General features: G+C 45.4%; 1 protein-coding gene across 1 annotated transcript in view; it reads left to right on the top strand.

Annotated features, from left to right (window-relative positions):
• EMCN (endomucin) overlaps positions 1 to 24013 on the top strand; it is a 106665-nt gene extending 82652 nt beyond the window's left edge. The window contains exons 11-12 of the mRNA XM_075285933.1: positions 20108 to 20169; positions 23006 to 24013. Of these exons, the coding sequence (XP_075142034.1) occupies positions 20108 to 20169; positions 23006 to 23052 (109 nt within the window). The 3' untranslated portion in view covers positions 23053 to 24013. The remainder of the gene's footprint in view (positions 1 to 20107; positions 20170 to 23005) is intronic.
• The last annotated feature ends 3552 nt before the right edge of the window (positions 24014 to 27565 follow it).

The following is a 27565-nucleotide window of genomic DNA, read 5'->3' as shown; positions in this document are numbered from 1 at the left end:
CAACACTTGACCTTACAAAGGGTTACTGGCAGATACCATTATCTGATGTGGCAAAAGAAAAGACTGCATTCTCCACTCCTGAAGGCCTGTTCCAGTATGTAGTGATGCCATTTGGGTTACATGGGGCCCCTGCTACATTTCAGAGGCTGATGGATCTGATCTTGAGACCACATCGTGATTATGCTGCTGCCTACCTGGACGATGTGGTCATTTTTTCGCCTGATTGGAAAAGTCACCTCTGTAAAGTACAGGCCGTCCTAGACTCCATCAGTGATGCAGGCCTGACCATAAACCCTGAGAAGTGTGCAGTGGGTCTGGAGGAAGCAAAATACCTGGGCTACATTATTGGTAAGGGATTGGTGAAGCCCCAGATAAATAAGATTGAGGCGATACAGAATTGGCCTAGACTGCTAACGAAAAAACAGGTCAAGGCCTTCCTGGGCATTACCGGATACTACCGCCGGTTTGTGCCTAATTTTGCCTCCATTGCATCACCATTGACGAACTTAACAAAGGGCGGTAAGTCAGTCATGGTAAAATGGACCCCAGAGGCAGAGAAGGCTTTTCAGAGTCTAAAGTCCGCTCTGTGTGAACAGCCAGTGCTAATCTCCCCAGATTTCAGAAAACAGTTTCTGGTTCAGACTGATGCATCGGATACAGGGTTGGGAGCCGTCCTGTCACAGGTAGTAAATGGGGAAGAACACCCAGTGATGTACCTGAGTAGGAAACTGACCCCAGCAGAGAGAAATTATGCCATAGTGGAGAGAGAGTGTCTGGCCATCAAGTGGGCCCTAGAGTCCCTAAAATATTATCTGCTGGGTAGAAAGTTTGTGTTGGTGACGGATCACGCTCCACTGGCCTGGATGAAGCAAAATAAGGAGAGAAATGCGAGGGTGACCAGATGGTTTCTCTCCTTACAAAACTTCTGTTTCAACCTTGAACATAGACCAGGGAAATTGCAAGGAAATGCGGATGCATTGTCCAGGGTCTGCTGTCTCTTCAGTAAAAATGCCCAGACCTCTGGTCTGGAGAAGAGGGGGGGGATATGTGGTAAAGTGTACGGTAAGGTGGTGGATGGCGTGTATATCTCGCCTGGTTTCCTCAGCCAGGTGAGATAAAGGAAAGCCAGGGTAAGCATGTTCTAGCAGAGCATAGTCTGCTGGAACTCTTGTTCCTTATTATGGGCTGGCTTTTCTGGACTGGAGGGCAGGTTGGTAGTGGGAGCCTTCCAGTCCACACCCTTACTCCACCACGGGTTTTGCCCTGAGTCTGGGGCATCCACAGGTGAGCTTCCTTAGGGCTATTTTACTGGGGAAGGAAGCTCAGTTAGGAGCCTGGTACACACAAGGAGTGTGTAAGGAAAACAGGTACCTTGTGGACTTTGACTGCTAATATGGTGACTCAACCTGCTGTAGGTCAGAGAGGTAACCTGCTGTATAGGTAGAGCCGGACAAGGCTTAGGTTTTGTTTGTTGTTTTGTTTCTTTGCTGGCACCGTGTTTTATGCCGAATGCTCAAATAAAACACTGGACTTGTTTTATTCTACTACCTGTCTGCATGGTGTCATTGCCGTTCCCAACCGTGTGAGCTGAACCCCTTACAATATATATATATATATATATATATATATATATATATATATACACACACACACACAACAGTCAAACAATCAACATATACAGCAACCTGTATGTATACTGTGTCATCACACTGTCTAATTTATACTAGAAATCAGACACCGATAAAATGTTTGCATAATTGCTCATGGAAGGTCATATCGTATCACATCTATGCCAGGTGTCTGTATGATACAAATCCATCTAAATTCAAACTGATTTTAGTTAAAAAAAAACAGTAGAAACCAAGGGGTATTTGACAGACTCCATTATAGCCGATGGGGTCCCTCGGGCTCCATCGGTGTCTGCTATTTTAACAGTAGGTTTGTCTGGTGTTCTGGTCCTCCTATGGACCAGAAGAATGGACAACTGGGGTTACTGTGAACTTGGTGTAAGGTCAGCATAAGAAAATATTTGACCGCAGTTACCAATATTTTTGAATGTAATAAGATCTCAAAAAGGTCAAAAACCCAAGAAAGTAAATCCCGTAAAGGCATAAAAAGTGTCTAGAGCTAGTTCTTTCCAAAGTTATAGATATAAAGAATAGAGATGAGCGAACACTAAAATGTTCGAGGTTCAAAATTCGATTCGAACAGCCGCTCACTGTTCGAGTGTTCGAATGGGTTTCGAACCCCATTATAGTCTATGGGGAACATATACTCGTTAAGGGGGAAACCCAAATTCGTGTCTGGAGGGTCACCAAGTCCACTATGACACCCCAGGAAATGATACCAACACCCTGGAATGACACTGGGACAGCAGGGAAAGCATGTCTGGGGGCATAAAAGTCACTTTATTTCATGGAAATCCCTGTCAGTTTGCGATTTTCGCAAGCTAACTTTTCCCCATAGAAATGCATTGGCCAGTGCTGATTGGCCAGAGTACGGAACTCGACCAATCAGCGCTGGCTCTGCTGGAGGAGGCGGAGTCTAAGATCGCTCCACACCAGTCTCCATTCAGGTCCGACCTTAGACTCCGCCTCCTCCAGCAGAGCCAGCGCTGATTGGCCGAATTCCGTACTCTGGCCAATCAGTGCTGGCCAATGCATTCTATTGGCGTGATGAAGCAGTGTTGAATGTGTGTGTTTAGCTCAACTACACCGGTGGAGTAGTTGAGCTAAGCACACAGATTCAGCTCTGCTTCAATCAGCGCTGGCCAATGCATTCTATTAGCTTGATGAAGCAGAGTGTGCACAAGGGTTCAAGCGCACCCTCGGCTCTGATGTAGCAGAGCCGAGGCTGCACAAGGGTTCAAGCGCACCCTCGGCTCTGATGTAGCAGAGCCGAGGCTGCACAAGGGTTCAAGCACACCCTCGGCTCTGATGTAGCAGAGCCGAGGCTGCACAAGGGTTCAAGCGCACCCTCGGCTCTGATGTAGCAGAGCCGAGGCTGCACAAGGGTTCAAGCGCACCCTCGGCTCTGATGTAGCAGAGCCGAGGCTGCACAAGGGTTAAAGCGCACCCTCGGCTCTGATGTAGCAGAGCCGAGGCTGCACAAGGGTTCAAGCGCACCCTCGGCTCTGATGTAGCAGAGCCGAGGCTGCACAAGGGTTAAAGCGCACCCTCGGCTCTGATGTAGAAGAGCCGAGGGTGCACAAGGGTTCAAGCGCACCCTCGGCTCTGATGTAGAAGAGCCGAGGGTGCACAAGGGTTCAAGCGCACCCTCGGCGCTGATGTAGCAGAGCCGAGGCTGCACAAGGGTTAAAGCGCACCCTCGGCTCTGCTGTAGAAGAGCCGAGGGTGCACAAGGGTTCAAGCGCACCCTCGGCTCTGATGTAGAAGAGCCGAGGGTGCACAAGGGTTCAAGCGCACCCTCGGCTCTGATGTAGCAGAGCCGAGGCTGCACAAGGGTTCAAGCGCACCATCGGCTCTGATGTAGCAGAGCCGAGGGTGCACAAGGGTTCAAGCGCACCCTCGGCTCTGATGTAGAAGAGCCGAGGGTGCACAAGGGTTCAAGCGCACCCTCGGCTCTGATGTAGCAGAGCCGAGGCTGCACAAGGGTTCAAGCGCACCCTCGGCTCTGATGTAGCAGAGCCGAGGGTGCACTTGAACCCTTGTGCAGCCTCGGCTCTGCTACATCAGAGCCGAGGGTGCGCTTGAACCCTTGTGCACACTCTGCTTCATCAAGCTAATAGAATGCATTGGCCAGCGCTGATTGAAGCAGAGCTGAATCTGTGTGCTTAGCTCAACTACTCCACCGGTGTAGTTGAGCTAAACACACACATTCAGCACTGCTTCATCACGCCAATAGAATGCATTGGCCAGCACTGATTGGCCAGAGTACGGAATTCGGCCAATCAGCGCTGGCTCTGCTGGAGGAGGCGGAGTCTAAGGTCGGACCTGAATGGAGACTGGTGTGGAGCGATCTTAGACTCCGCCTCCTCCAGCAGAGCCAGCGCTGATTGGTCGAGTTCCGTACTCTGGCCAATCAGCGCTGGCCAATGCATTCTATTAGCCCGATGAAGAAGAGCTGAATGTGTGTGCTTAGCACACACATTCAGCTCTACTTCATTGGGCTAATAGAATGCATTGGCCAATCAGCGCTGGCCAATGCATTCTATTAGCGTGACCTGAGTTTGCACAGGGGTTCTAGTGCACCCTCGGCTCTGCTACATCAGATTGCTACATCTGATGTAGCAGTGCCGAGTGTGCATCAGATGTGTAGTTGAGTAGAACTGGCTCAGCACTGCTAAGTCTCTGCATTCGCATAGGAATGCATTGGCCAGCCTTCGGCCAATCAGCGCTGGCTCTGCCGGAGGAGGCGGAGTCTAAGGTCGGACCTGAATGGAGACTGGTGTGGAGCGATCTTAGACTCCGCCTCCTCCAGCAGAGCCAGCGCTGATTGGCCGAATTCCGTACTCTGGCCAATCAGCACTGGCTAATGCATTGTATTGGCGTGATGAAGCAGTGCTGAATGTGTGTGTTTAGCTCAACTACACCGGTGGAGTAGTTGAGCTAAGCACACAGATTCAGCTCTGCTTCAATCAGCGCTGGCCAATACATTCTATTAGCTTGATGAAGCAGAGTGTGCACAAGGGTTCAAGCGCACCCTCGGCTCTGATGTAGCACAGCCGAGGCTGCACAAGGGTTCAAGCGCACCCTCGGCTCTGATGTAGTAGCTTCATCAAGCTAATAGAATGCATTGGCCAGCGCTGATTGAAGCAGAGCTGAATCTGTGTGCTTAGCTCAACTACTCCACCGGTGTAGTTGAGCTAAACACACACATTCAGCACTGCTTCATCACGCCAATAGAATGCATTGGCCAGCACTGATTGGCCAGAGTACAAAATTCGGCCAATCAGCGCTGGCCAATGCATCCCTATGGGAAAAAGTTTATCTCACAAAAATCACAATTACACACCCGATAGAGCCCCAAAAAGTTATTTTTAATAACATTCCCCCCTAAATAAAGGTTATCCCTAGCTATCCCTGCCTGTACAGCTATCCCTGTCTCATAGTCACAAAGTTCACATTCTCATATGACCCGGATTTGAAATCCACTATTCGTCTAAAATGGAGGTCACCTGATTCCGGCAGCCAATGACTTTTTCCAATTTTTTTCAATGCCCCCGGTGTCGTAGTTCCTGTCCCACCTCCCCTGCCCTGTTATTGGTGCAAAAAAGGCGCCAGGGAAGGTGGGAGGGGAATCGAATTTTGGCGCACTTTACCACGTGGTGTTCGATTCGAACATGGCGAACACCCTGATATCCGATCGAACATGTGTTCGATAGAACACTGTTCGCTCATCTCTAATAAAGAACATATATTTACTACATATGTTGTATTGGAAATAAAATGGACTTAAAAACTAACTACTACAAAAACAGTCATAAACGTATCAGTCTTACCTAACTGTCAGTGCTGCTGTATGAACATTTCCATATTTTCATACTGCTTAGTTCAAATATGTATCTTTCAAACATAGTCCAGAAATGGAGACCATCTGCTATGGCTGCTGCTAACTGCTCAGTTCTCTCCGAATCACATTATCCAATTCTTGTTTGTGATCATAATATCTAGGTTTTATTGGTGAAATTAGATAACATGATCACCAAGGTTAGACACAATGTCATATCTATGAGATTATGACAAAATATGAGATTATTTCTAAAGGAAATTGACTGTTACGTCTGTAATGCAATTTCTGTTTTGGCACAGGACTTAGATTATAAAGCAGTCTACGACCACCAAAATCACTTCTAAACCCGGAGTATGATGTTGTAGTGGCCTGTAGATGAATAGTAAATATTAGAGATGAGCGAACAGTGTTCTATCGAACTCATGTTCGATCGGATATTAGGCTGTTCGGCATGTTCGAATCGAATCGAACACCGCGTGGTAAAGTGCGCCATTACTCGATTCCCCTCCCACCTTCCCTGGCGCCTTTTTTGCTCCAATAACAGCGCAGGGTAGGTGGGACAGGAACTACGACACCGGTGACGTTGAAAAAAGTAGGCAAAACCCATTGGCTGCCGAAAACATGTGACCTCTAATTTAAAAGAACAGCGACGCCCAGCTTCGCGTCATTCTGAGCTTGCAATTCACCGAGGACGGAGGTTTCCGTCCAGCTAGCTAGGGCTTAGATTCTGGGTAGGCAGGGACAGGCTAGGATAGGAAGGAGAAGACAACCAACAGCTCTTATAAGAGCTAAATTCCAGGGAGAAGCTTGTCAGTGTAACGTGGCACTGACGGGCTCAATCGCCGCAACCCAGCTTTCCCAGGATCCTGAATGGAATACACTGTCAGTGTATTCCCGTATACCCGATATATACCCCGATACCCGTTCCAACGGTGTGCCCCCCCACCTTCACCCCAGAAATACCCTGCAAGTCCCCTAGCAATAGAATTGGGGCTATATACACCCACAATTTTTACTACTGGTATACAGTGCCATTGTCTGACTGGGAATTCAAAGAATATATTGGGGTTACAAATACCTTCAAATCCTGCCACTGCCATATAGTGCCATTGTCTGACTGGGAATTCAAAGAATATATTGGGAATACAAATACCCTCATTTCTTGCTACTGCCATATAGTGCCAGTGTCTGACTGGGAATTCAAAGAATATATTGGGGTTACGTGCACCCACAATTTTTACTACTGGTATACAGTGCCATTGTCTGACTGGGAATTCAAAGAATATATTGGGAATACAAATACCCTCATTTCTTGCTACTGCCATATAGTGCCAGTGTCTGACTGGGAATTCAAAGAATATATTGGGGTTACGTGCACCCACAATTTTTACTACTGGTATACAGTGCCATTGTCTGACTGGGAATTCAAAGAATATATTGGGGTTATAAATACCCTCATTTCTTGCTACTGCCATATAGTGCCAGTTTCTGACTGGTAATTCAAAGAATATATTGGGGTTACGTGCACCCACAATTTTTACTACTGGTATACAGTGCCATTGTCTGACTGGGAATTCAAAGAATATATTGGGGTTATAAATACCCTCATTTCTTGCTACTGCCATATAGTGCCAGTTTCTGACTGGTAATTCAAAGAATATATTGGGGTTACGTGCACCCACAATTTTTACTACTGGTAAACAGTGCCATTGTCTGACTGGGAATTCAAAGAATATATTGGGGTTATAAATACCCTCATTTCTTGCTACTGCCATATAGTGCCATTGTCTGACTGGGAATTCAAAGAATATATTGGGGTTACGTGCACCCACAATTTTTACTACTGGTATACAGTGCCATTGTCTGACTGGGAATTCAAAGAGTATATTGGGAATACAAATACCCTCATTTCTTGCTACTGCCATATAGTGCCAGTGTCTGTCTGGTAATTCAAAGAATATATTGGGGTTACGTGCACCCACAATTTTTACTACTGGTATACAGTGCCATTGTCTGACTGGGAATTCAAAGAGTATATTGGGAATACAAATACCCTCATTTCTTGCTACTGCCATATAGTGCCAGTGTCTGACTGGTAATTCAAAGAATATATTGGGGTTACGTGCACCCACAATTTTTACTACTGGTATACAGTGCCATTGTCTGACTGGGAATTCAAAGAGTATATTGGGAATACAAATACCCTCATTTCTTGCTACTGCCATATAGTGCCAGTTTCTGACTGGTAATTCAAAGAATATATTGGGGTTACGTGCACCCACAATTTTTACTACTGGTATACAGTGCCATTGTCTGACTGGGAATTCAAAGAATATATTGGGGTTACGTGCACCCACAATTTTTACTACTGGTATACAGTGCCATTGTCTGACTGGGAATTCAAAGAATATATTGGGGTTATAAATACCCTCATTTCTTGCTACTGCCATATAGTGCCATTGTCTGACTGGGAATTCAAAGAATATATTGGGGTTACGTGCACCCACAATTTTTACTACTGGTATACAGTGCCATTGTCTGACTGGGAATTCAAAGAGTATATTGGGAATACAAATACCCTCATTTCTTGCTACTGCCATATAGTGCCAGTTTCTGACTGGTAATTCAAAGAATATATTGGGGTTACGTGCACCCCCAATTTTTACTACTGGTATACAGTGCCATTGTCTGACTGGGAATTCAAAGAATATATTGGGGTTACGTGCACCCACAATTTTTACTACTGGTATACAGTGCCATTGTCTGACTGGGAATTCAAAGAATATATTGGGGTTATAAATACCCTCATTTCTTGCTACTGCCATATAGTGCCATTGTCTGACTGGGAATTCAAAGAATATATTGGGGTTACGTGCACCCACAATTTTTACTACTGGTATACAGTGCCATTGTCTGACTGGGAATTCAAAGAGTATATTGGGAATACAAATACCCTCATTTCTTGCTACTGCCATATAGTGCCAGTGTCTGACTGGTAATTCAAAGAATATATTGGGGTTACGTGCACCCACAATTTTTACTACTGGTATACAGTGCCATTGTCTGACTGGGAATTCAAAGAATATATTGGGGTTACGTGCACCCACAATTTTTACTACTGGTATACAGTGCCATTGTCTGACTGGGAATTCAAAGAATATATTGGGGTTATAAATACCCTCATTTCTTGCTACTGCCATATAGTGCCATTGTCTGACTGGGAATTCAAAGAATATATTGGGGTTACGTGCACCCACAATTTTTACTACTGGTATACAGTGCCATTGTCTGACTGGGAATTCAAAGAGTATATTGGGAATACAAATACCCTCATTTCTTGCTACTGCCATATAGTGCCAGTGTCTGACTGGTAATTCAAAGAATATATTGGGGTTACGTGCACCCACAATTTTTACTACTGGTATACAGTGCCATTGTCTGACTGGGAATTCAAAGAGTATATTGGGAATACAAATACCCTCATTTCTTGCTACTGCCATATAGTGCCAGTGTCTGACTGGTAATTCAAAGAATATATTGGGGTTACGTGCACCCACAATTTTTACTACTGGTATACAGTGCCATTGTCTGACTGGGAATTCAAAGAGTATATTGGGAATACAAATACCCTCATTTCTTGCTACTGCCATATAGTGCCAGTTTCTGACTGGTAATTCAAAGAATATATTGGGGTTACGTGCACCCACAATTTTTACTACTGGTATACAGTGCCATTGTCTGACTGGGAATTCAAAGAATATATTGGGGTTACGTGCACCCACAATTTTTACTACTGGTATACAGTGCCATTGTCTGACTGGGAATTCAAAGAATATATTGGGGTTATAAATACCCTCATTTCTTGCTACTGCCATATAGTGCCATTGTCTGACTGGGAATTCAAAGAATATATTGGGGTTACGTGCACCCACAATTTTTACTACTAGTATACAGTGCCATTGTCTGACTGGGAATTCAAAGAGTATATTGGGAATACAAATACCCTCATTTCTTGCTACTGCCATATAGTGCCAGTTTCTGACTGGTAATTCAAAGAATATATTGGGGTTACGTGCACCCACAATTTTTACTACTGGTATACAGTGCCATTGTCTGACTGGGAATTCAAAGAATATATTGGGGTTACGTGCACCCACAATTTTTACTACTGGTATACAGTGCCATTGTCTGACTGGGAATTCAAAGAATATATTGGGGTTATAAATACCCTCATTTCTTGCTACTGCCATATAGTGCCATTGTCTGACTGGGAATTCAAAGAATATATTGGGGTTACGTGCACCCACAATTTTTACTACTGGTATACAGTGCCATTGTCTGACTGGGAATTCAAAGAGTATATTGGGAATACAAATACCCTCATTTCTTGCTACTGCCATATAGTGCCAGTGTCTGTCTGGTAATTCAAAGAATATATTGGGGTTACGTGCACCCACAATTTTTACTACTGGTATACAGTGCCATTGTCTGACTGGGAATTCAAAGAGTATATTGGGAATACAAATACCCTCATTTCTTGCTACTGCCATATAGTGCCAGTGTCTAGCTGGTAATTCAAAGAATATATTGGGGTTACGTGCACCCACAATTTTTACTACTGGTATACAGTGCCATTGTCTGACTGGGAATTCAAAGAGTATATTGGGAATACAAATACCCTCATTTCTTGCTACTGCCATATAGTGCCAGTTTCTGACTGGTAATTCAAAGAATATATTGGGGTTACGTGCACCCACAATTTTTACTACTGGTATACAGTGCCATTGTCTGACTGGGAATTCAAAGAATATATTGGGGTTACGTGCACCCACAATTTTTACTACTGGTATACAGTGCCATTGTCTGACTGGGAATTCAAAGAATATATTGGGGTTATAAATACCCTCATTTCTTGCTACTGCCATATAGTGCCATTGTCTGACTGGGAATTCAAAGAATATATTGGGGTTACGTGCACCCACAATTTTTACTACTGGTATACAGTGCCATTGTCTGACTGGGAATTCAAAGAGTATATTGGGAATACAAATACCCTCATTTCTTGCTACTGCCATATAGTGCCAGTGTCTGTCTGGTAATTCAAAGAATATATTGGGGTTACGTGCACCCACAATTTTTACTACTGGTATACAGTGCCATTGTCTGACTGGGAATTCAAAGAGTATATTGGGAATACAAATACCCTCATTTCTTGCTACTGCCATATAGTGCCAGTGTCTGACTGGTAATTCAAAGAATATATTGGGGTTACGTGCACCCACAATTTTTACTACTGGTATACAGTGCCATTGTCTGACTGGGAATTCAAAGAGTATATTGGGAATACAAATACCCTCATTTTTTGCTACTGCCATATAGTGCCAGTTTCTGACTGGTAATTCAAAGAATATATTGGGGTTACGTGCACCCACAATTTTTACTACTGGTATACAGTGCCATTGTCTGACTGGGAATTCAAAGAATATATTGGGGTTACGTGCACCCACAATTTTTACTACTGGTATACAGTGCCATTGTCTGACTGGGAATTCAAAGAATATATTGGGGTTATAAATACCCTCATTTCTTGCTACTGCCATATAGTGCCATTGTCTGACTGGGAATTCAAAGAATATATTGGGGTTACGTGCACCCACAATTTTTACTACTGGTATACAGTGCCATTGTCTGACTGGGAATTCAAAGAATATATTGGGGTTATAAATACCCTCATTTCTTGCTACTGCCATATAGTGCCAGTTTCTGACTGGTAATTCAAAGAATATATTGGGGTTACGTGCACCCACAATTTTTACTACTGGTATACAGTGCCAATTTCTAACTAGGAATTCAAAATGCGCAAGGCTCCCGGAAAGGGACGTGGACGAGGCCGTGGGCGAGGTCGGGGGAATGGTTCTGGGGAGCAAGGTAGCAGTGAAGCCACAGGGCGTCCCGTGCCTACTCCTGTGGGGCAGCAAGCATTGCGCCACTCCACAGTGCCAGGGTTGCTTGCCACATTAACTAAACTGCAGGGTACAAACCTTAGTAGGCCCGAGAACCAGGAACAGGTCTTGCAATGGCTGTCAGAGAACGCTTACAGCACATTGTCCAGCAGCCAGTCAGACTCTGCCTCCTCTCCTCCTATTACCCAACAGTCTTGTCTTCCTTCCTCCCAAAATTCCGAAGCTTTACAGAACAATAACCCAAACTGTCCCTGCTCCCCAGAGCTGTTCTCCGCTCCTTTCATTGTCCCTCAACCTGCCTCTCCACGTCACGATTCCACGAACCTAACAGAGGAGCATCTGTGTCCAGATGCTCAAACACTAGAGTCTCCTCCATCTCCGTTCGATTTGGTGGTGGATGACCAGCAACCCACCCTCATCGACGATGATGTGACGCAGTTGCCGTCAGGGCATCCAGTTGACCGGCGCATTGTGCGGGAGGAGGAGATGAGACAGGAGTTGGAAGAGGAAGTGGTGGATGATGAGGACACTGACCCGACCTGGACAGGGGGGATGTCAAGCGGGGAAAGTAGTGTGGATGTTGAGGCAGGTGCAGCACCAAAAAGGGTAGCTAGAGGCAGAGGCAGAGGTCAGCAGCTTAGGCGAAGCCAGGCCACACCCGGAATCTCCCAAGATGTTCCAGTTCGTACCCAGCCCCGAAAAACTCCCACCTCGAGGGCACGTTTCTCGAAGGTGTGGAGTTTTTTCAAGGAATGCGCCGAGGACAGATATAGTGTTGTCTGCACAATTTGCCTCTCGAAATTGATTAGGGGCTCTGAGAAGAGCAACCTGTCCACCACTTCAATGCGCCGTCATTTGGAATCCAAGCACTGGAATCAGTGGCAGGCAGCAACGGCAGGACAAAGGCCGCCTGCCGTTCACGCCACTGCCACTGCCTCTGCCACTGCCTCTGCCACTGCCACTGCTGACTGTGCTGGCGATGCACTCCAGAGGACGAGCCAGGACACCACTTCATCTGCCTCCGCCACTTTGTTGACTTCTACCTCATCCTCCCCTGGTCCTGTCTTATCTCCTTCTCCTGCACCATCAAAGGCACCATCAGGCGTTTCTTTACAACAACCCACCATCTCTCAGACATTGGAGCGGCGGCAGAAATACACTGCTAACCACCCACACGCGCAAGCCTTGAACGCCAACATCGCTAAACTGCTGGCCCAGGAGATGTTGGCGTTCCGGCTTGTTGAAACTCCCGCCTTCCTGGACCTGATGGCAACTGCGGCACCTCGCTATGCCGTCCCTAGCCGTCACTACTTCTCCCGGTGTGCCGTCCCCGCCTTGCACCAGCACGTGTCACTCAACATTAGGCGGGCCCTTAGTTCCGCGCTTTGCACAAAGGTCCACTTGACCACCGACGCGTGGACAAGTGCATGCGGACAGGGACGCTACATTTCACTGACGGCACACTGGGTGAATGTAGTTGAGGCTGGGACTGCTTCCCAAACTGGCCCGGTGTACCTCGTCTCCCCGCCTAACATTCCTGGCAGGGACACGAGAAGAACACCCCCCTCCTCCTCCTCCTCTACCGCCTCCTCCTCCGCCACCGCCTCCTCCTCCGCCACCGCCTCCTCCTCCGCTGTTAGATTGACCCCAGCTACGAGTTGGAAACGTTGCAGCACTGGCGTTGGTAGACGTCAGCAGGCTGTGCTGAAGCTGATCAGCTTGGGGGACAGACAGCACACTGCCTCCGAGGTGAGGGATGCCCTCCTCGATGAGACGGCAATATGGTTTGAGCCGCTGCACCTGGGCCCAGGCATGGTCGTTTGTGATAACGGCCGGAACCTGGTAGCAGCTCTGGAGCTTGCCGGACTCCAACATGTTCCATGCCTGGCCCACGTCTTCAACCTAGTGGTGCAACGTTTCCTAAAGAGCTACCCCAATGTTCCAGAGCTACTGGTGAAAGTGCGGCGCATGTGCGCCCACTTTCGCAAGTCGACAGTAGCCGCTGCTAGCTTAAAATCTCTCCAGCAACGCCTGCATGTGCCACAACACCGGCTTTTGTGCGACGTCCCCACACACTGGAACTCAACGTTTCAGATGTTGAATAGAGTGGTTGAGCAGCAGAGACCTTTGATGGAATACCAGCTACAAAACCCTAGGGTGCCACAAAGTCAGCTGCCTCAGTTTCACATCCATGAGTGGCCATGGATGAGAGACCTTTGTGACATCCTACGGGTCTTTGAGGAGTCCACAAGGAGGGTGAGCTCTGAGGATACGATGGTGAGCCTTACAATCCCGCTCTTGTGTGTTCTGAGAGAATCCCTGATTGACATCAGGGATAACTCAGATCACACAGAGGAGTTAGGGATAGCATCCGATCCGTCACAGCTGGAGAGTAGGTCCACACATCTGTCCGCTTCACTGCGTTTAATGGAGGAGGAGGAGGAAGAAGAGTTGTCCGATGATGTGATGGTGATACAGGAGGCTTCCGGGCAACTTCGAATCGTCCCATTGTTGCAGCGCGGATGGGTAGACATGGAGGATGAGGAGGAAATGGAGATTGAACTTTCCGGTGGGGCCAGAGGAGTCATGCCAACTAACACTGTGGCAGACATGGCTGAGTTCATGTTGGGGTGCTTTACAACCGACAAGCGTATTGTCAAAATCATGGAGGACAACCAGTACTGGATCTTTGCTATCCTTGACCCCCGGTATAAAAACAACATCTCGTCTTTTATTCCGGTAGAGGGGAGGGCCAATCGCATCAATGCTTGCCACAGGCAATTGGTGCAGAATATGATGGAGATGTTTCCAGCATGTGACGTTGGCGGCAGGGAGGGCAGTTCCTCCAGTAGGCAACCAAGTTCTCACCGGTCCACACAAACGAGGGGCACACTGTCTAAGGTCTGGGACACCTTGATGGCACCCCCTCGCCAAAGTGCCGCCACGGAGGGTCCTAGTGTCACCAGGCGTGAGAAGTATAGGCGCATGTTGCGGGAATACCTTTCCGACCACAGCCCTGTCCTCTCCGACCCCTCTGCGCCCTACACGTATTGGGTGTCGAAGTTGGACCTGTGGCTTGAACTTGCCCTATATGCCTTGGAGGTGCTGTCCTGTCCTGCCGCCAGCGTCCTATCTGAGAGGGTGTTCAGTGCAGCCGGTGGCATCATCACTGACAAGCGCACCCGTCTGTCAGCTGAGAGTGCCGACCGGCTCACTTTGATAAAAATGAACCACCACTGGGTAGAGCCGTCATTTTTGTGCCCACCTGTGTAAAGCACCCCAACATGAAACTCCATGTCTGTACTCAACCTCTCCAATTCCTCCGCATCCTCATACTCATCCACCATAAGCGTTGCACAATTCTGCTAATACTAGGCTCCCTCCACCCTGATTTCCCCCAACTCTGCTGGTTAGAGGCTCCCTCCACCCTGATTTCCACCAACTCTGCTGGTTAGAGGCTCCCTCCACCATGAATTTGCCCAAACTGGGCTGTTTAGAGGCTCCCTCCACCATGAATTGGTCCAAACTGGGTTTTTTAGAGGCTCCCTCCACCATGAATTGATCCAAACTGGGCTGGTTAGAGGCTCCCTCCACCATTAATTGGTCCAAACTGGGGTGGTTAGAGGCTCCCTCCACCATTAATTGGTCCAAACTGGGCTGGTTAGAGGCTCCCTCCACCATTAATTGGTCCAAACTGGGCTGGTTAGAGGCTCCCTCCACCATTAATTGGTCCAAACTGGGCTGTTTAGAGGCTCCCTCCACCATTAATTGGTCCAAACTGGGCTGTTTAGAGGCTCCCTCCACCATGAATTGGTCCAAACTGGGTTTTTTTAGAGGCTCCCTCCACCATGAATTTGCCCAAACTGGGCTGGTTAGAGGCTCCCTCCACCATAAATTGGTCCAAGCTGGGTTTTTTAGAGGCTCCCTCCACCATGAATTTGCCCAAACTGGGCTGGTTAGAGGCTCCCTCCACCATGAATTGGTCCAAGCTGGGTTTTTTAGAGGCTCCCTCCACCATGAATTTGCCCAAACTGGGCTGGTTAGAGGCTCCCTCCACCATGAATTGGTCCAAACTGGGCTGGTTAGAGGCTCCCTCCACCATGAATTTGCCCAAACTGGGCTGTTTAGAGGCTCCCTCCACCATTAATTGGTCCAAACTGGGCTGGTTAGAGGCTTCCTCCACCATGAATTTGCCCAAACTGGGCTGTTTAGAGGCTCCCTCCACCATGAATTGGTCCAAACTGGGTTTTTTAGAGGCTCCCTCCACCATGAATTTGCCCAAACTGGGCTGTTTAGAGGCTCCCTCCACCATGAATTGGTCCAAACTGGGCTGGTTAGAGGCTCCCTCCACCATGAATTGGTCCAAACTGGGCTGGTTAGAGGCTCCCTCCACCATTAATTGGTCCAAACTGGGCTGGTTAGAGGCTCCCTCCACCATGAATTGGTCCAAACTGGGTGTTTTAGAGGCTCCCTCCACCATGAATTGGTCCAAACTGGGCTGGTTAGAGGCTCCCTCCACCATTAATTGGTCCAAACTGGGCTGGTTAGAGGCTCCCTCCACCATTAATTGGTCCAAACTGGGCTGGTTAGAGGCTCCCTCCACCATGAATTGGTCCAAACTGGGTTTTTTAGAGGCTCCCTCCACCATGAATTGGTCCAAACTTGGCTGTTTAGAGGCTCCCTCCACCATGAATTGGTCCAAACTGGGCTGGTTAGAGGCTCCCTCCACCATTAATTGGTCCAAACTGGGCTGGTTAGAGGCTCCCTCCACCATGAATTTGCCCAAACTGGGCTGTTTAGAGGCTCCCTCCACCATGAATTTGCCCAAACTGGGTTTTTTAGAGGCTCCCTCCACCATGAATTGGTCCAAACTGGGCTGGTTAGAGGCTCCCTCCACCATTAATTGGTCCAAACTGGGGTGGTTAGAGGCTCCCTCCACCATTAATTGGTCCAAACTGGGCTGGTTAGAGGCTCCCTCCACCATTAATTGGTCCAAACTGGGCTGGTTAGAGGCTCCCTCCACCATTAATTGGTCCAAACTGGGCTGTTTAGAGGCTCCCTCCACCATTAATTGGTCCAAACTGGGCTGTTTAGAGGCTCCCTCCACCATGAATTGGTCCAAACTGGGTTTTTTAGAGGCTTCCTCCACCATGAATTTGCCCAAACTGGGCTGGTTAGAGGCTCCCTCCACCATGAATTGGTCCAAGCTGGGTTTTTTAGAGGCTCCCTCCACCATGAATTTGCCCAAACTGGGCTGGTTAGAGGCTCCCTCCACCATGAATTGGTCCAAGCTGGGTTTTTTAGAGGCTCCCTCCACCATGAATTTGCCCAAACTGGGCTGGTTAGAGGCTCCCTCCACCATGAATTGGTCCAAACTGGGCTGGTTAGAGGCTCCCTCCACCATGAATTTGCCCAAACTGGGCTGTTTAGAGGCTCCCTCCACCATTAATTGGTCCAAACTGGGCTGGTTAGAGGCTTCCTCCACCATGAATTTGCCCAAACTGGGCTGTTTAGAGGCTCCCTCCACCATTAATTGGTCCAAACTGGGCTGGTTAGAGGCTTCCTCCACCATGAATTTGCCCAAACTGGGCTGTTTAGAGGCTCCCTCCACCATGAATTGGTCCAAACTGGGTTTTTTAGAGGCTCCCTCCACCATGAATTTGCCCAAACTGGGCTGTTTAGAGGCTCCCTCCACCATGAATTGGTCCAAACTGGGCTGGTTAGAGGCTCCCTCCACCATGAATTGGTCCAAACTGGGCTGGTTAGAGGCTCCCTCCACCATTAATTGGTCCAAACTGGGCTGGTTAGAGGCTCCCTCCACCATGAATTGGTCCAAACTGGGTTTTTTAGAGGCTCCCTCCACCATGAATTGGTCCAAACTGGGCTGGTTAGAGGCTCCCTCCACCATTAATTGGTCCAAACTGGGCTGGTTAGAGGCTCCCTCCACCATTAATTGGTCCAAACTGGGCTGGTTAGAGGCTCCCTCCACCATGAATTGGTCCAAACTGGGTTTTTTAGAGGCTCCCTCCACCATGAATTGGTCCAAACTTGGCTGTTTAGAGGCTCCCTCCACCATGAATTGGTCCAAACTGGGCTGGTTAGAGGCTCCCTCCACCATTAATTGGTCCAAACTGGGCTGGTTAGAGGCTCCCTCCACCATGAATTTGCCCAAACTGGGCTGTTTAGAGGCTCCCTCCACCATGAATTTGCCCAAACTGGGCTGTTTAGAGGCTCCCTCCACCATGAATTGGTCCAAACTGGGTTTTTTAGAGGCTCCCTCCACCATGAATTGGTCCAAACTGGGCTGGTTAGAGGCTCCCTCCACCATTAATTGGTCCAAACTGGGGTGGTTAGAGGCTCCCTCCACCATGAATTGGTCCAAACTGGGCTGGTTAGAGGCTCCCTCCACCATGAATTTGCCCAAACTGGGCTGTTTAGAGGCTCCCTCCACCATTAATTGGTCCAAACTGGGCTGGTTAGAGGCTTCCTCCACCATGAATTTGCCCAAACTGGGCTGTTTAGAGGCTCCCTCCACCATGAATTGGTCCAAACTGGGTTTTTTAGAGGCTCCCTCCACCATGAATTTGCCCAAACTGGGCTGTTTAGAGGCTCCCTCCACCATGAATTGGTCCAAACTGGGCTGGTTAGAGGCTCCCTCCACCATGAATTGGTCCAAACTGGGCTGGTTAGAGGCTCCCTCCACCATTAATTGGTCCAAACTGGGCTGGTTAGAGGCTCCCTCCACCATGAATTGGTCCAAACTGGGTTTTTTAGAGTCTCCCTCCACCATGAATTTGCCCAAACTGGGCTGTTTAGAGGCTCCCTCCACCATGAATTGGTCCAAACTGGGCTGGTTAGAGGCTCCCTCCACCATTAATTGGTCCAAACTGGGCTGGTTAGAGGCTCCCTCCACCATGAATTGGTCCAAACTGGGCTGGTTAGAGGCTCCCTCCACCATGAATTTGCCCAAACTGGGCTGTTTAGAGGCTCCCTCCACCATTAATTGGTCCAAACTGGGCTGGTTAGAGGCTCCCTCCACCATGAATTTGCCCAAACTGGGCTGTTTAGAGGCTCCCTCCACCATGAATTGGTCCAAACTGGGTTTTTTAGAGGCTCCCTCCACCATTAATTGGTCCAAACTGGGCTGGTTAGAGGCTCCCTCCACCATGAATTGGTCCAAACTGGGCTGGTTAGAGGCTCCCTCCACCATGAATTTGCCCAAACTGGGCTGTTTAGAGGCTCCCTCCACCATTAATTGGTCCAAACTGGGCTGGTTAGAGGCTCCCTCCACCATGAATTTGCCCAAACTGGGCTGTTTAGAGGCTCCCTCCACCATGAATTGGTCCAAACTGGGTTTTTTAGAGGCTCCCTCCACCATGAATTGGTCCAAACTGGGCTGGTTAGAGGCTCCCTCCACCATGAATTTCCCAAAACTTGGCTGTTTAGAGGCTCCCTCCACCATGAATTGGTCCAAACTGGGCTGGTTAGAGGCTCCCTCCACCATGAATTTCCCAAAACTTGGCTGTTTAGAGGCTCCCTCCACCATGAATTGGTCCAAACTGGGCTGGTTAGAGGCTCCCTCCACCATTAATTGGTCCAAACTGGGCTGGTTAGAGGCTCCCTCCACCATGAATTGGTCCAAACTGGGGTTTTTAGAGGCTCCCTCCACCATGAATTTGCCCAAACTGGGGTGTTTAGAGGCTCCCTCCACCATGAATTTGCCCAAACTCTGCTGGTTAGAGGCTCAATCCACCCTGATTTTCAAAACAAATGTTGGTGCCAACCTCAACTTACTACAAGGGCCAAATTCACTGCTGGTGACAAGCTCTCCTCACTGCAAGTGCCAAATACACATGTTTCAAGGTGTTTTCCTACTGTCAGAGAGGTGGTATTGAGTGTGTAAAGTGTGTAGTTGTTAGGCTGTGATGTTGGGGTAATAGAGGGTCTTTGGTGTGTTAGATGCCCCCAGACATGCTTCCCCTGCTGTCCCAGTGTCATTCCAGAGGTGTTGGCATCATTTCCTGGGGTGTCATAGTGGACTTGGTGACCCTCCAGACACGGATTTGGGTTTCCCCCTTAACGAGTATCTGTTCCCCATAGACTATAATGGGGTTCGAAACCCGTTCGAACACACGAACATTGAGCGGCTGTTCGAATCGAATTTCGAACCTCGAACATTTTAGTGTTCGCTCATCTCTAGTAAATATACCTTTTTATGTTTCAAAGTATAATCTTGTCATTGAGAAAATCAACTTTTAAATAGTCTACCAATACTTGATGCACCTTGGCGTACGGCAATGTCACCCAATATCAGAATCTGTCAATCTATATCGCAGGGGGTGATGCTAGGCAGTAGCAATAAGCGAAAATGAGTGCTCTAGCAATTGAGGCGATTTTGTGAGTCTACCGAATATTTACATACCAATTAAATTGAGATTTTCTCAGCAGGAAGATTGTACTTTGATACAAAACATTTATATTCACTACATCCTTAGCCTGTCCTACAGCAGTGGTATAGGGGAGATTTTTGGCAGTGGTAGACTAATTCTATCTGTATATAATAGCTTTTTATCATATTTTAGTCATTTTGATCTCATATTTATATTTTAAAAAAATGACTATTAAGATTGTTTTATTGAAAACTAACTCCCCTGTATTTTTTCCATGAATAGATCTGCTCAAACTAAGGAAAGTGTTAAATTACTTTCTGTAAAAACGGCTACTCCATATTCTGGTAAGTATCTGAGAGTGCTCTCCGTCACTGTCTTCATATGCCCTTGGCAAACATTGCCTAAATATTTAAACAGTTGTGTCTGATATTAAATATTTGCAGCCTTCCAGGCTAATGCCAGCTATATTAAAATTAAGTGCAATTTGACTTTTCTGTTCCCATGAGAGGTGAAGTAAGGGCAGAAGTAAGGATTGTATCTTAACCGCAAAAAAAATCAAGAACTAAAAAACTATATTAATGCCTAAAAAAAAATTATTAAAAATAAGAGACCGGTAGAACATAGTATATTATGTGTTTTTTAAATACATTTAAGTAGGTAAACAGTTACTATAAGGCTGAGTTCACACATAGTTTTTTGGTCAGGATTTTGAGGCTGAATTCACCTCAAAATCCTGACCAAAAAGACGGCTCCCAATGAAATCAATGGGAGCTGGTCAGTTCTTTTTTCTGGGAGTCATTTGTTCCGGTTCCCGGAAAAAAGAAGCAACATACTCATTCTTCATGCGGATTGGTAAGGTGAGTCCACCTGAAGACACTCCCTTCTCCCGACTACGCCCATTCATATATCGGTGCTCACACTTTTGAGTCACATGGAGTTTTCTGCAGGAGGATTTTGAGACAGAATCCACTTACAAATCTGCCTCAAAAAAGGTCTCCCACTCATTTCAGTCAGTAGCAGATTTTTTTTTGTCCAGCTGGTCTTTCAAAAACACTAGCTTTTTTTTTTTGCTTTTTTTTTAAAGCCGATTTCCTGTTCATACAATGTGTAGGAGTAAAAAAAAAATTTGAAAAAAATGTCAAAAACTACAATATTAAAAAAAACACATAAAAAAACATTACCTGAAGTAGACTTTTTGAGCTTGCAAAAAACTCAGTGTGGACATACACTTAGAAACCCATTGACAAATAGGAGTTGCAAAATGTCCATGAAAAATTACCATGCTGTATTTTGTGAATGTAGCCTTACTTGCTTGCTACATATACTGTAAACTCACACAGCCACCTCTAGGGGATGTCATCTGTATGCAGCATACATGGCTCCTATTTATGTCAATGTCTCCCTCCATACACTTGAATATATGGGGGAACCATGAAAACGGGTGCCCTTGGGTGCAAGACGCACCCAAGTGGCACCTGTTTGAATATATCCCCCATACACTCCAATGTATAAAAACAAATAAAAATAGGACATGATAGGTAAAAATAAAGGTCAAATAGCTCCAATTCACTGACATTCAATTTAATGTTTCCATGTGATGTTAAGAAAATGGACATCACATGGCCATTGTTCACTGCTGTGTGAATATAGCTTAAGATTGAGACCAGAGGGGATGAACACATTGCAGAATTTCCTACAGGAAAGTTCTGTAGTGTGTTTCTCTGCAAGCCACTACAGAAACGTTGTGAAATCTAATTGTGCTCTTAAGGGACTTCTTACATATTTTGGCCAACCAATCTACATATGATTAGTCCTTTGATGAAACAACCATGAAGTGTATATTTTACTGCAAGACATTTTTTGGGAAAAAAAAAGTTGCATAGATCCCATTATAATCAATATAATAAATTGACAAGGATTGCCTTGCAACTCTTGCAAATGTCTGTGCTATACAAATATTACATTTTAAATGATGCGTATGTGTATGTATGTGATCTAAGAGCAGCCTTGATGCCATTAATGTTGGAAATACCACTAAACTGAGAAAGCAACAAAATGTGTAGGTGCCGGTCACCCACAGTAACTGCAGCATGGTCCCATTCAAGTCAATAGGGCTAGCTGTAGTTGCCCTTACAGTTGAGTGACCAGGAGTAATAAAGTGCAGCCAAAACTTACAAGGGGCTCGGCACTATATTAACACTATGGCTCCAGATGAGTGGGGTCCCATAGGTAAAGTTCCCACTATTCATAAAGTGATGGCACATCTTGGCAATAGTTCTGTGCCACCATTTTAGGCAGGTGTGGAGAGAATGCTGCCAAGTGTTCGTAGTTTAGTTTTGTCAATTAACAAAATTAAAGTGAAAGAACAGAAGAGAAGTCTAAACCAAACCAATATTTGTAGTACCCACCCCTTGGAGGAGTCCTCAAAGTGATAATATAGTCACCAGAGTAACGTGAAGCTCAGTAGTGGTATATATTTTATGACAGGGAACCTTTGGAGCCCTTTCAGGGTCCAGGGTCTAGCAGTGACCACTTATCAGCCTATAGCTACACAAACAATGGCCCCCACAGGGCCCTGATCTTATCATCACGTCTGACAGACATTGCATGACGGGGAAGAAGCATTTTAGTAGGCCTACGTCCACAGAAGATCAGTGATTACTTGTTCCAGGATGTTTGCCATAACTTCCCTGATGAGTTACTTAAAGTGCACCTAGAACAACTGATGCCATTTTGAAGGAATTTACACAAGGTTCACACTAGTGTACGGCTTTTGGGGACCTGATAAATGGAGAGTTAACCCACTTAATAAGCAGTTATCCACAGACTATAATGGGGTCCACCAAGTTTCTGCCTCAAAAAATGTGGAGAAAAAAGAACTGCTCCGCATTTTTTAAGTAGGTTTGTGTATCTGAACGGGATAAAGGTGCAGAATCTTTTTTGTTCATTCACTTTGTATTTTGTTACCTGACAAAAATAAAACATTAGCACTTTTATTTTGAAAGTATTCTTACTTTGCAGAATTTCTTCCACAAATGCCCAAAACGTAAGCACTGTACTGTATGCTGTTTCTTATCAGGCCAGGACAATATACTGAGATTTTGCACAGTTTTATTCCTGGAATCTACTGTAAAATTCTGTAAATAATGCTGGTATAATTTGTGCTTTATATTTTATTAGATTCAAAAAGGATGTCAGCAAATCAAATGGAGTCTATTGAATGCTGAAGACATCAAGTGACGAAACTTAAAAAACAAAACAAAAAAACAACTTTTGTTTTATTTGCTTTGCATTTCATGAAGATTGTATACTGTTGTTTAGATAAGATACTAAAATACCAGAAACTTAACTTTTGACTGAATTTAAAAAAATATATATATATTTTATATGGTATTTGATTTTTAATACCTTTATCTTTTTTTACCTTTATTTTTTTTAATGTCTTTAGTTTTTCTCATTCTGTAAGTTTGTGAAGAGTAATGTAGTAAAACTAAATTGTTCACCTATAACATGTGGATCTCTCATCTAGCCTTTTTTAATCCCTATAGACTCATCAGTTTTAAAATGACCAAATCTATTGCTTAGCACACCCTGTTATTTTGTAGGTTTACCTTAGAGATTTACTTTGGGGGGAGTGAAGCAAATGTGAGGGGTTATGGTATTGACAAACTGGTGACTGTCACTTCCATAGACTGATTTGTAGATGTATACTGTCACTGTATTATTGTGTTTTTATGCCAGGAAATGAAATATGTCCATTGCCTCCTTCAGTTCCCAGGCGAAGTACTACAAAATATATGAACTACTGTGCTGCTGTATAACATTGTTGCTTTATGCCAAGGTAATTCTGTAAATCCCTGTGTTTTACCATTCACCCTAATGTCCAACTAAAATATAGGCCCATAGGAATAAAACCATATTAACTCTGTTACATGAATGGGATTAACAATCGCTGAAATTATTTACAAAATGAAAAAAAAAATAACAAGGGGATTAATATATGTATGTTCAAAGGAATGCACAATATAAAGCCATTATGTTATTGCAACAGAATATTGTCATAACTTATTTCGATCCTATCAATGTTTAATAAAACCATGTCCTGAAGCAATTTTCTAGTTTACAGGTAATGCACCATTCAGTAGATGCCTTCTTGTTGTTATTTACCTATTACCCTTTTATTACCAACCACAAAACAAACCCAACCACAAGTTGCCTAAACTTGTCACATACACTTAAAACATAACCCTTAAAGAGGACCTTCCACCACATGGGGCACATGCGGTTTTATATACCTCTAGGAAGCCGACAGTGCAATGAATTCAGCGTACTGTCGGCTTTCCCGATCTGTGCCCTGGGTGAAGAGCTATCGGTATCGGTACTGTAGCTCTTCACCGTCAGGAACGCCCTTCCTCACAGCAGTGCCTATAGCACTGTATTCTGAGACCAGGGAGGAACGTCTCCCTCCCCTCCTGATAGTACTCGCCCAGTAAGCCATTGGTTCCATTCCCCCCTCCCTCGTTTCATGGTTGTAAGTATACATCAAGAGGTAAGTTTGAACTTTTGATCATTTTTCTTGAAATTATGTCAATTGTCACCAAGTCTCACTAAACTAGTGCTGCACAGGCATTCATAGGAGCAGCAAAACACACAGAAACTATAATCTCTTTTGGAAAGTAGTCCAGCTTTTTCAGCTGGCAGTCAGGACAAGCACACTTATAGCACACCCCTAATTTTTCATGAAATGTTGTCAAGTGTCAATCCACCAATTTTCTCCCATGTAAGGATAACTGGCAGAATCATCCAGGTAATTTTCTGCCTCCCAAGTGTTGTTCTCAAGGTCATAGAATTCTTACCATTCCAGAAGTTATTCTAGCATTTTCAGCTGCCAGGAAAGGCATGTCTCTCTTTATCATCATAATCCATATACTGTACTGCTGCTGAAACTTTCTGCTACTTCTAAACAGCTACCAACACTGCCACCATTCAGACAGACACGTCCTGCTGCCTGGTCCTGTGGCCAATCCTGAGACCTGGTACATCATCGTATTCTACTATAGCACTAAAAGAGTGGCAGTGCTGTGTTTGGTTAAATTCAGAGTTTGTATCCGTTACTTAACATTATTTTTTTCCTAGACATACATGTCATGTCACTTTGACATAACTTCAGCTGAGATTGCCTTACAGAGCAAGAAATTGGATAAATAGCTTTCTAGGAGCCATGAAAGTGTTCTACACTTTTTCATACCAAACTTGTTTGTCCCAAACCAAAACAAGCCGCCAAACCCCAAATATGAAATGAATCTTCAGAGGTTCACCTATCTCTATTCTATACCACATACAGGTGCAGCAAAGTTTAACTTGACAATGTGGGAAAGTCGGTAAACCTGGAATATCATGTGGCCTTTGAATCGTTTTGGACACTTATCCCCTATCCACAGGACAGGGAATAACTTTGTTTGATTGCTTTGGGCCTGATCATCTGATCCCCCAGTGATCAGGAAGATCAGGGCTGCTGCAGACCTGACAGTCCCATAGCAGTGAATGACACTCCATTCATGAGGGCACTTTAGGGGGACTTTCTTGATCATTAGGGCCCAAGCGATCAGACACTTATTCCCTGTCCAATGGATAGGTGTAAGTGTCCATATCAGCACAACCCCTTTAAGTGAATGGTCAGATGGTTGCAGCGGAAGCCTGTGCTGTACACACAATAGAGAGAGGAGTGCTCGCTGAGACTTCCAGAATGCACACTGAAAGTTAATTAGCATATGAATAAAACAGATTCATTCAAAAACAACTGAGGGGATTAACATACAAAAGGTAGATGTGGAACAGCCTTTCTAAAGGCTATGCAAGTATATGTTTAGTTAAAAATGACTTTTTCCAATGATAGAGCCCCTTTAAATGCATTTTGCAGGGGCAACACGGTGGCTCAGGGGTTACAACTGCAGCCTTGCACTGTTGGAGACCTGGGTTCAAATCCTGCCAAGGACAACAGCTGCAAGGAGTTTGTCTGTTCTCGCTGTGTTTGCGAGGATTTCCTCCCACTCGCCAACGACATACTGTTAGAGAAAATGTACATTTTGAGCCCAATATGGGGCTCACAATCTACATAAAAAATGCATTTTGTGGATATGTGAAAAATACCTGGGGGCTGAAAGCCCCTATAAAGAGGTTGCACTTTCTTTGTGTTCCATTGTAACAACCCGGTAGGATTAGCTTTTAAATATCTTTGTTGATATAGTCATTTGAGGGCTTGTTTTTATGAGGGATGAATTGTCTATTTTAATGGCACCATATTGTTAGAGGGGTTTCTGGCACCTAATGCAAGTTTCATACTAGTGTTCTTTCCACATGATAGGTCGTCAGTGTCTGGTCTGTGGAGGATCCAACACCAAGAGCACACACAGATCAACTGTTCTAGCAGCCTCTGGTGCTGGAAGCTACTGCAATGGACTGGGAGCAGAAGCAATCTACACCTTTTCAAGTAATAGAAGTAGACCTACAGTTCACTGGCACCACCGCCATACTGTGAATGGGAATATTGCCCTTTATCTACTTCCGGCTTAGCTTCCAATGTCTACAGACTGCCAGAATAGATGATCTGAGGTTCAGGTGCTGTACCTCCACAGATCAGAAATTGATAATGCAACTTGCAGCGGAAGTCCTGCCTTCCCGGGCAGAAGTGGGACATAGAGTGTATATCTATCTATTGAGACACATTACTCACTACGCTGGTTAGACGATCACAGAGACATTTGATCAGGTACACCACAAAGTTGCTATTGCTTGCAGACTTGGGTTGAGGTCAGAGCATTGTGATCCTAACCAGCTATCATTTAGTATATATAACATTGTTCCTGTAAATGTTGTAGGATATTACATTCATTTTGGGAAAATAGTCTGAAAGCCCAGACAGTTAATCTTATAGCGTTATTAAGGCACGAGGCATTCCATCTTAAGGCAATCTGTTTTGCTGTAGACATTAATGAGTCTAACAATACTACATTATGTATTACACAGAACACCTTTATAATACTGTTAAACACAATATACTGGATTGTGCCTTAGGAACAAAGCTTACAGCTTCACAAAGACACATTGGCACTTTGTGGACTATAAATACAGCAGACTTATATCATCACAGACACAGACATCACAAATGCTGCAAGGAATTTAAATGAGAGTTACAGAATTTTTCATCCAAAATCTAATAAAACAAAGCACAAAGAAAGTATAGCATGCGCCGAAGTGACACTTACCAAATTACCTTTTTCTTCTTCATCTTTTGGCATATGTGTAATGTCAGAAGGTGGTTTGTACGTCTCTAGAGTCATCAGAGTATTGTCCCAATCTAGTATAAGAATGGAAAGAATGACACATTATGAATATTATATATAAGGACCGGGAAGAAGGACCGGCTTCACCAGATATCAAGATAATCAATTTATTAAAGTTCAACAGCAAACGCATTTCGGGCATAGGTCGCCCTTCTTCCAAGCAGGCACATTTTGAGCCCCCATCACGGCAGTTCCTTTGCACTTGAAGAAAGGCGACTTATGCCGAAACACGTTTGCTGTTGAACTTTAATGAATTGGTTATCTTGATATCTGGTGAAGCGCAGTCCTTCTTCCCGGTTCTTATATATATCCTCCACACCATTGGTGATCAGAACCCAGTCGCTCAACCACATATAGGGAGGAACCCCCTAGAATTGGTTTCCAGGCACTTACAGTA

Source organism: Leptodactylus fuscus, chromosome 1, assembly GCF_031893055.1.
Source record: "Leptodactylus fuscus isolate aLepFus1 chromosome 1, aLepFus1.hap2, whole genome shotgun sequence".
In the NCBI taxonomy this organism is placed as follows: Eukaryota; Metazoa; Chordata; class Amphibia; order Anura; family Leptodactylidae; genus Leptodactylus; species Leptodactylus fuscus.
This window is presented reverse-complemented; position numbering and strand designations above follow the sequence as displayed.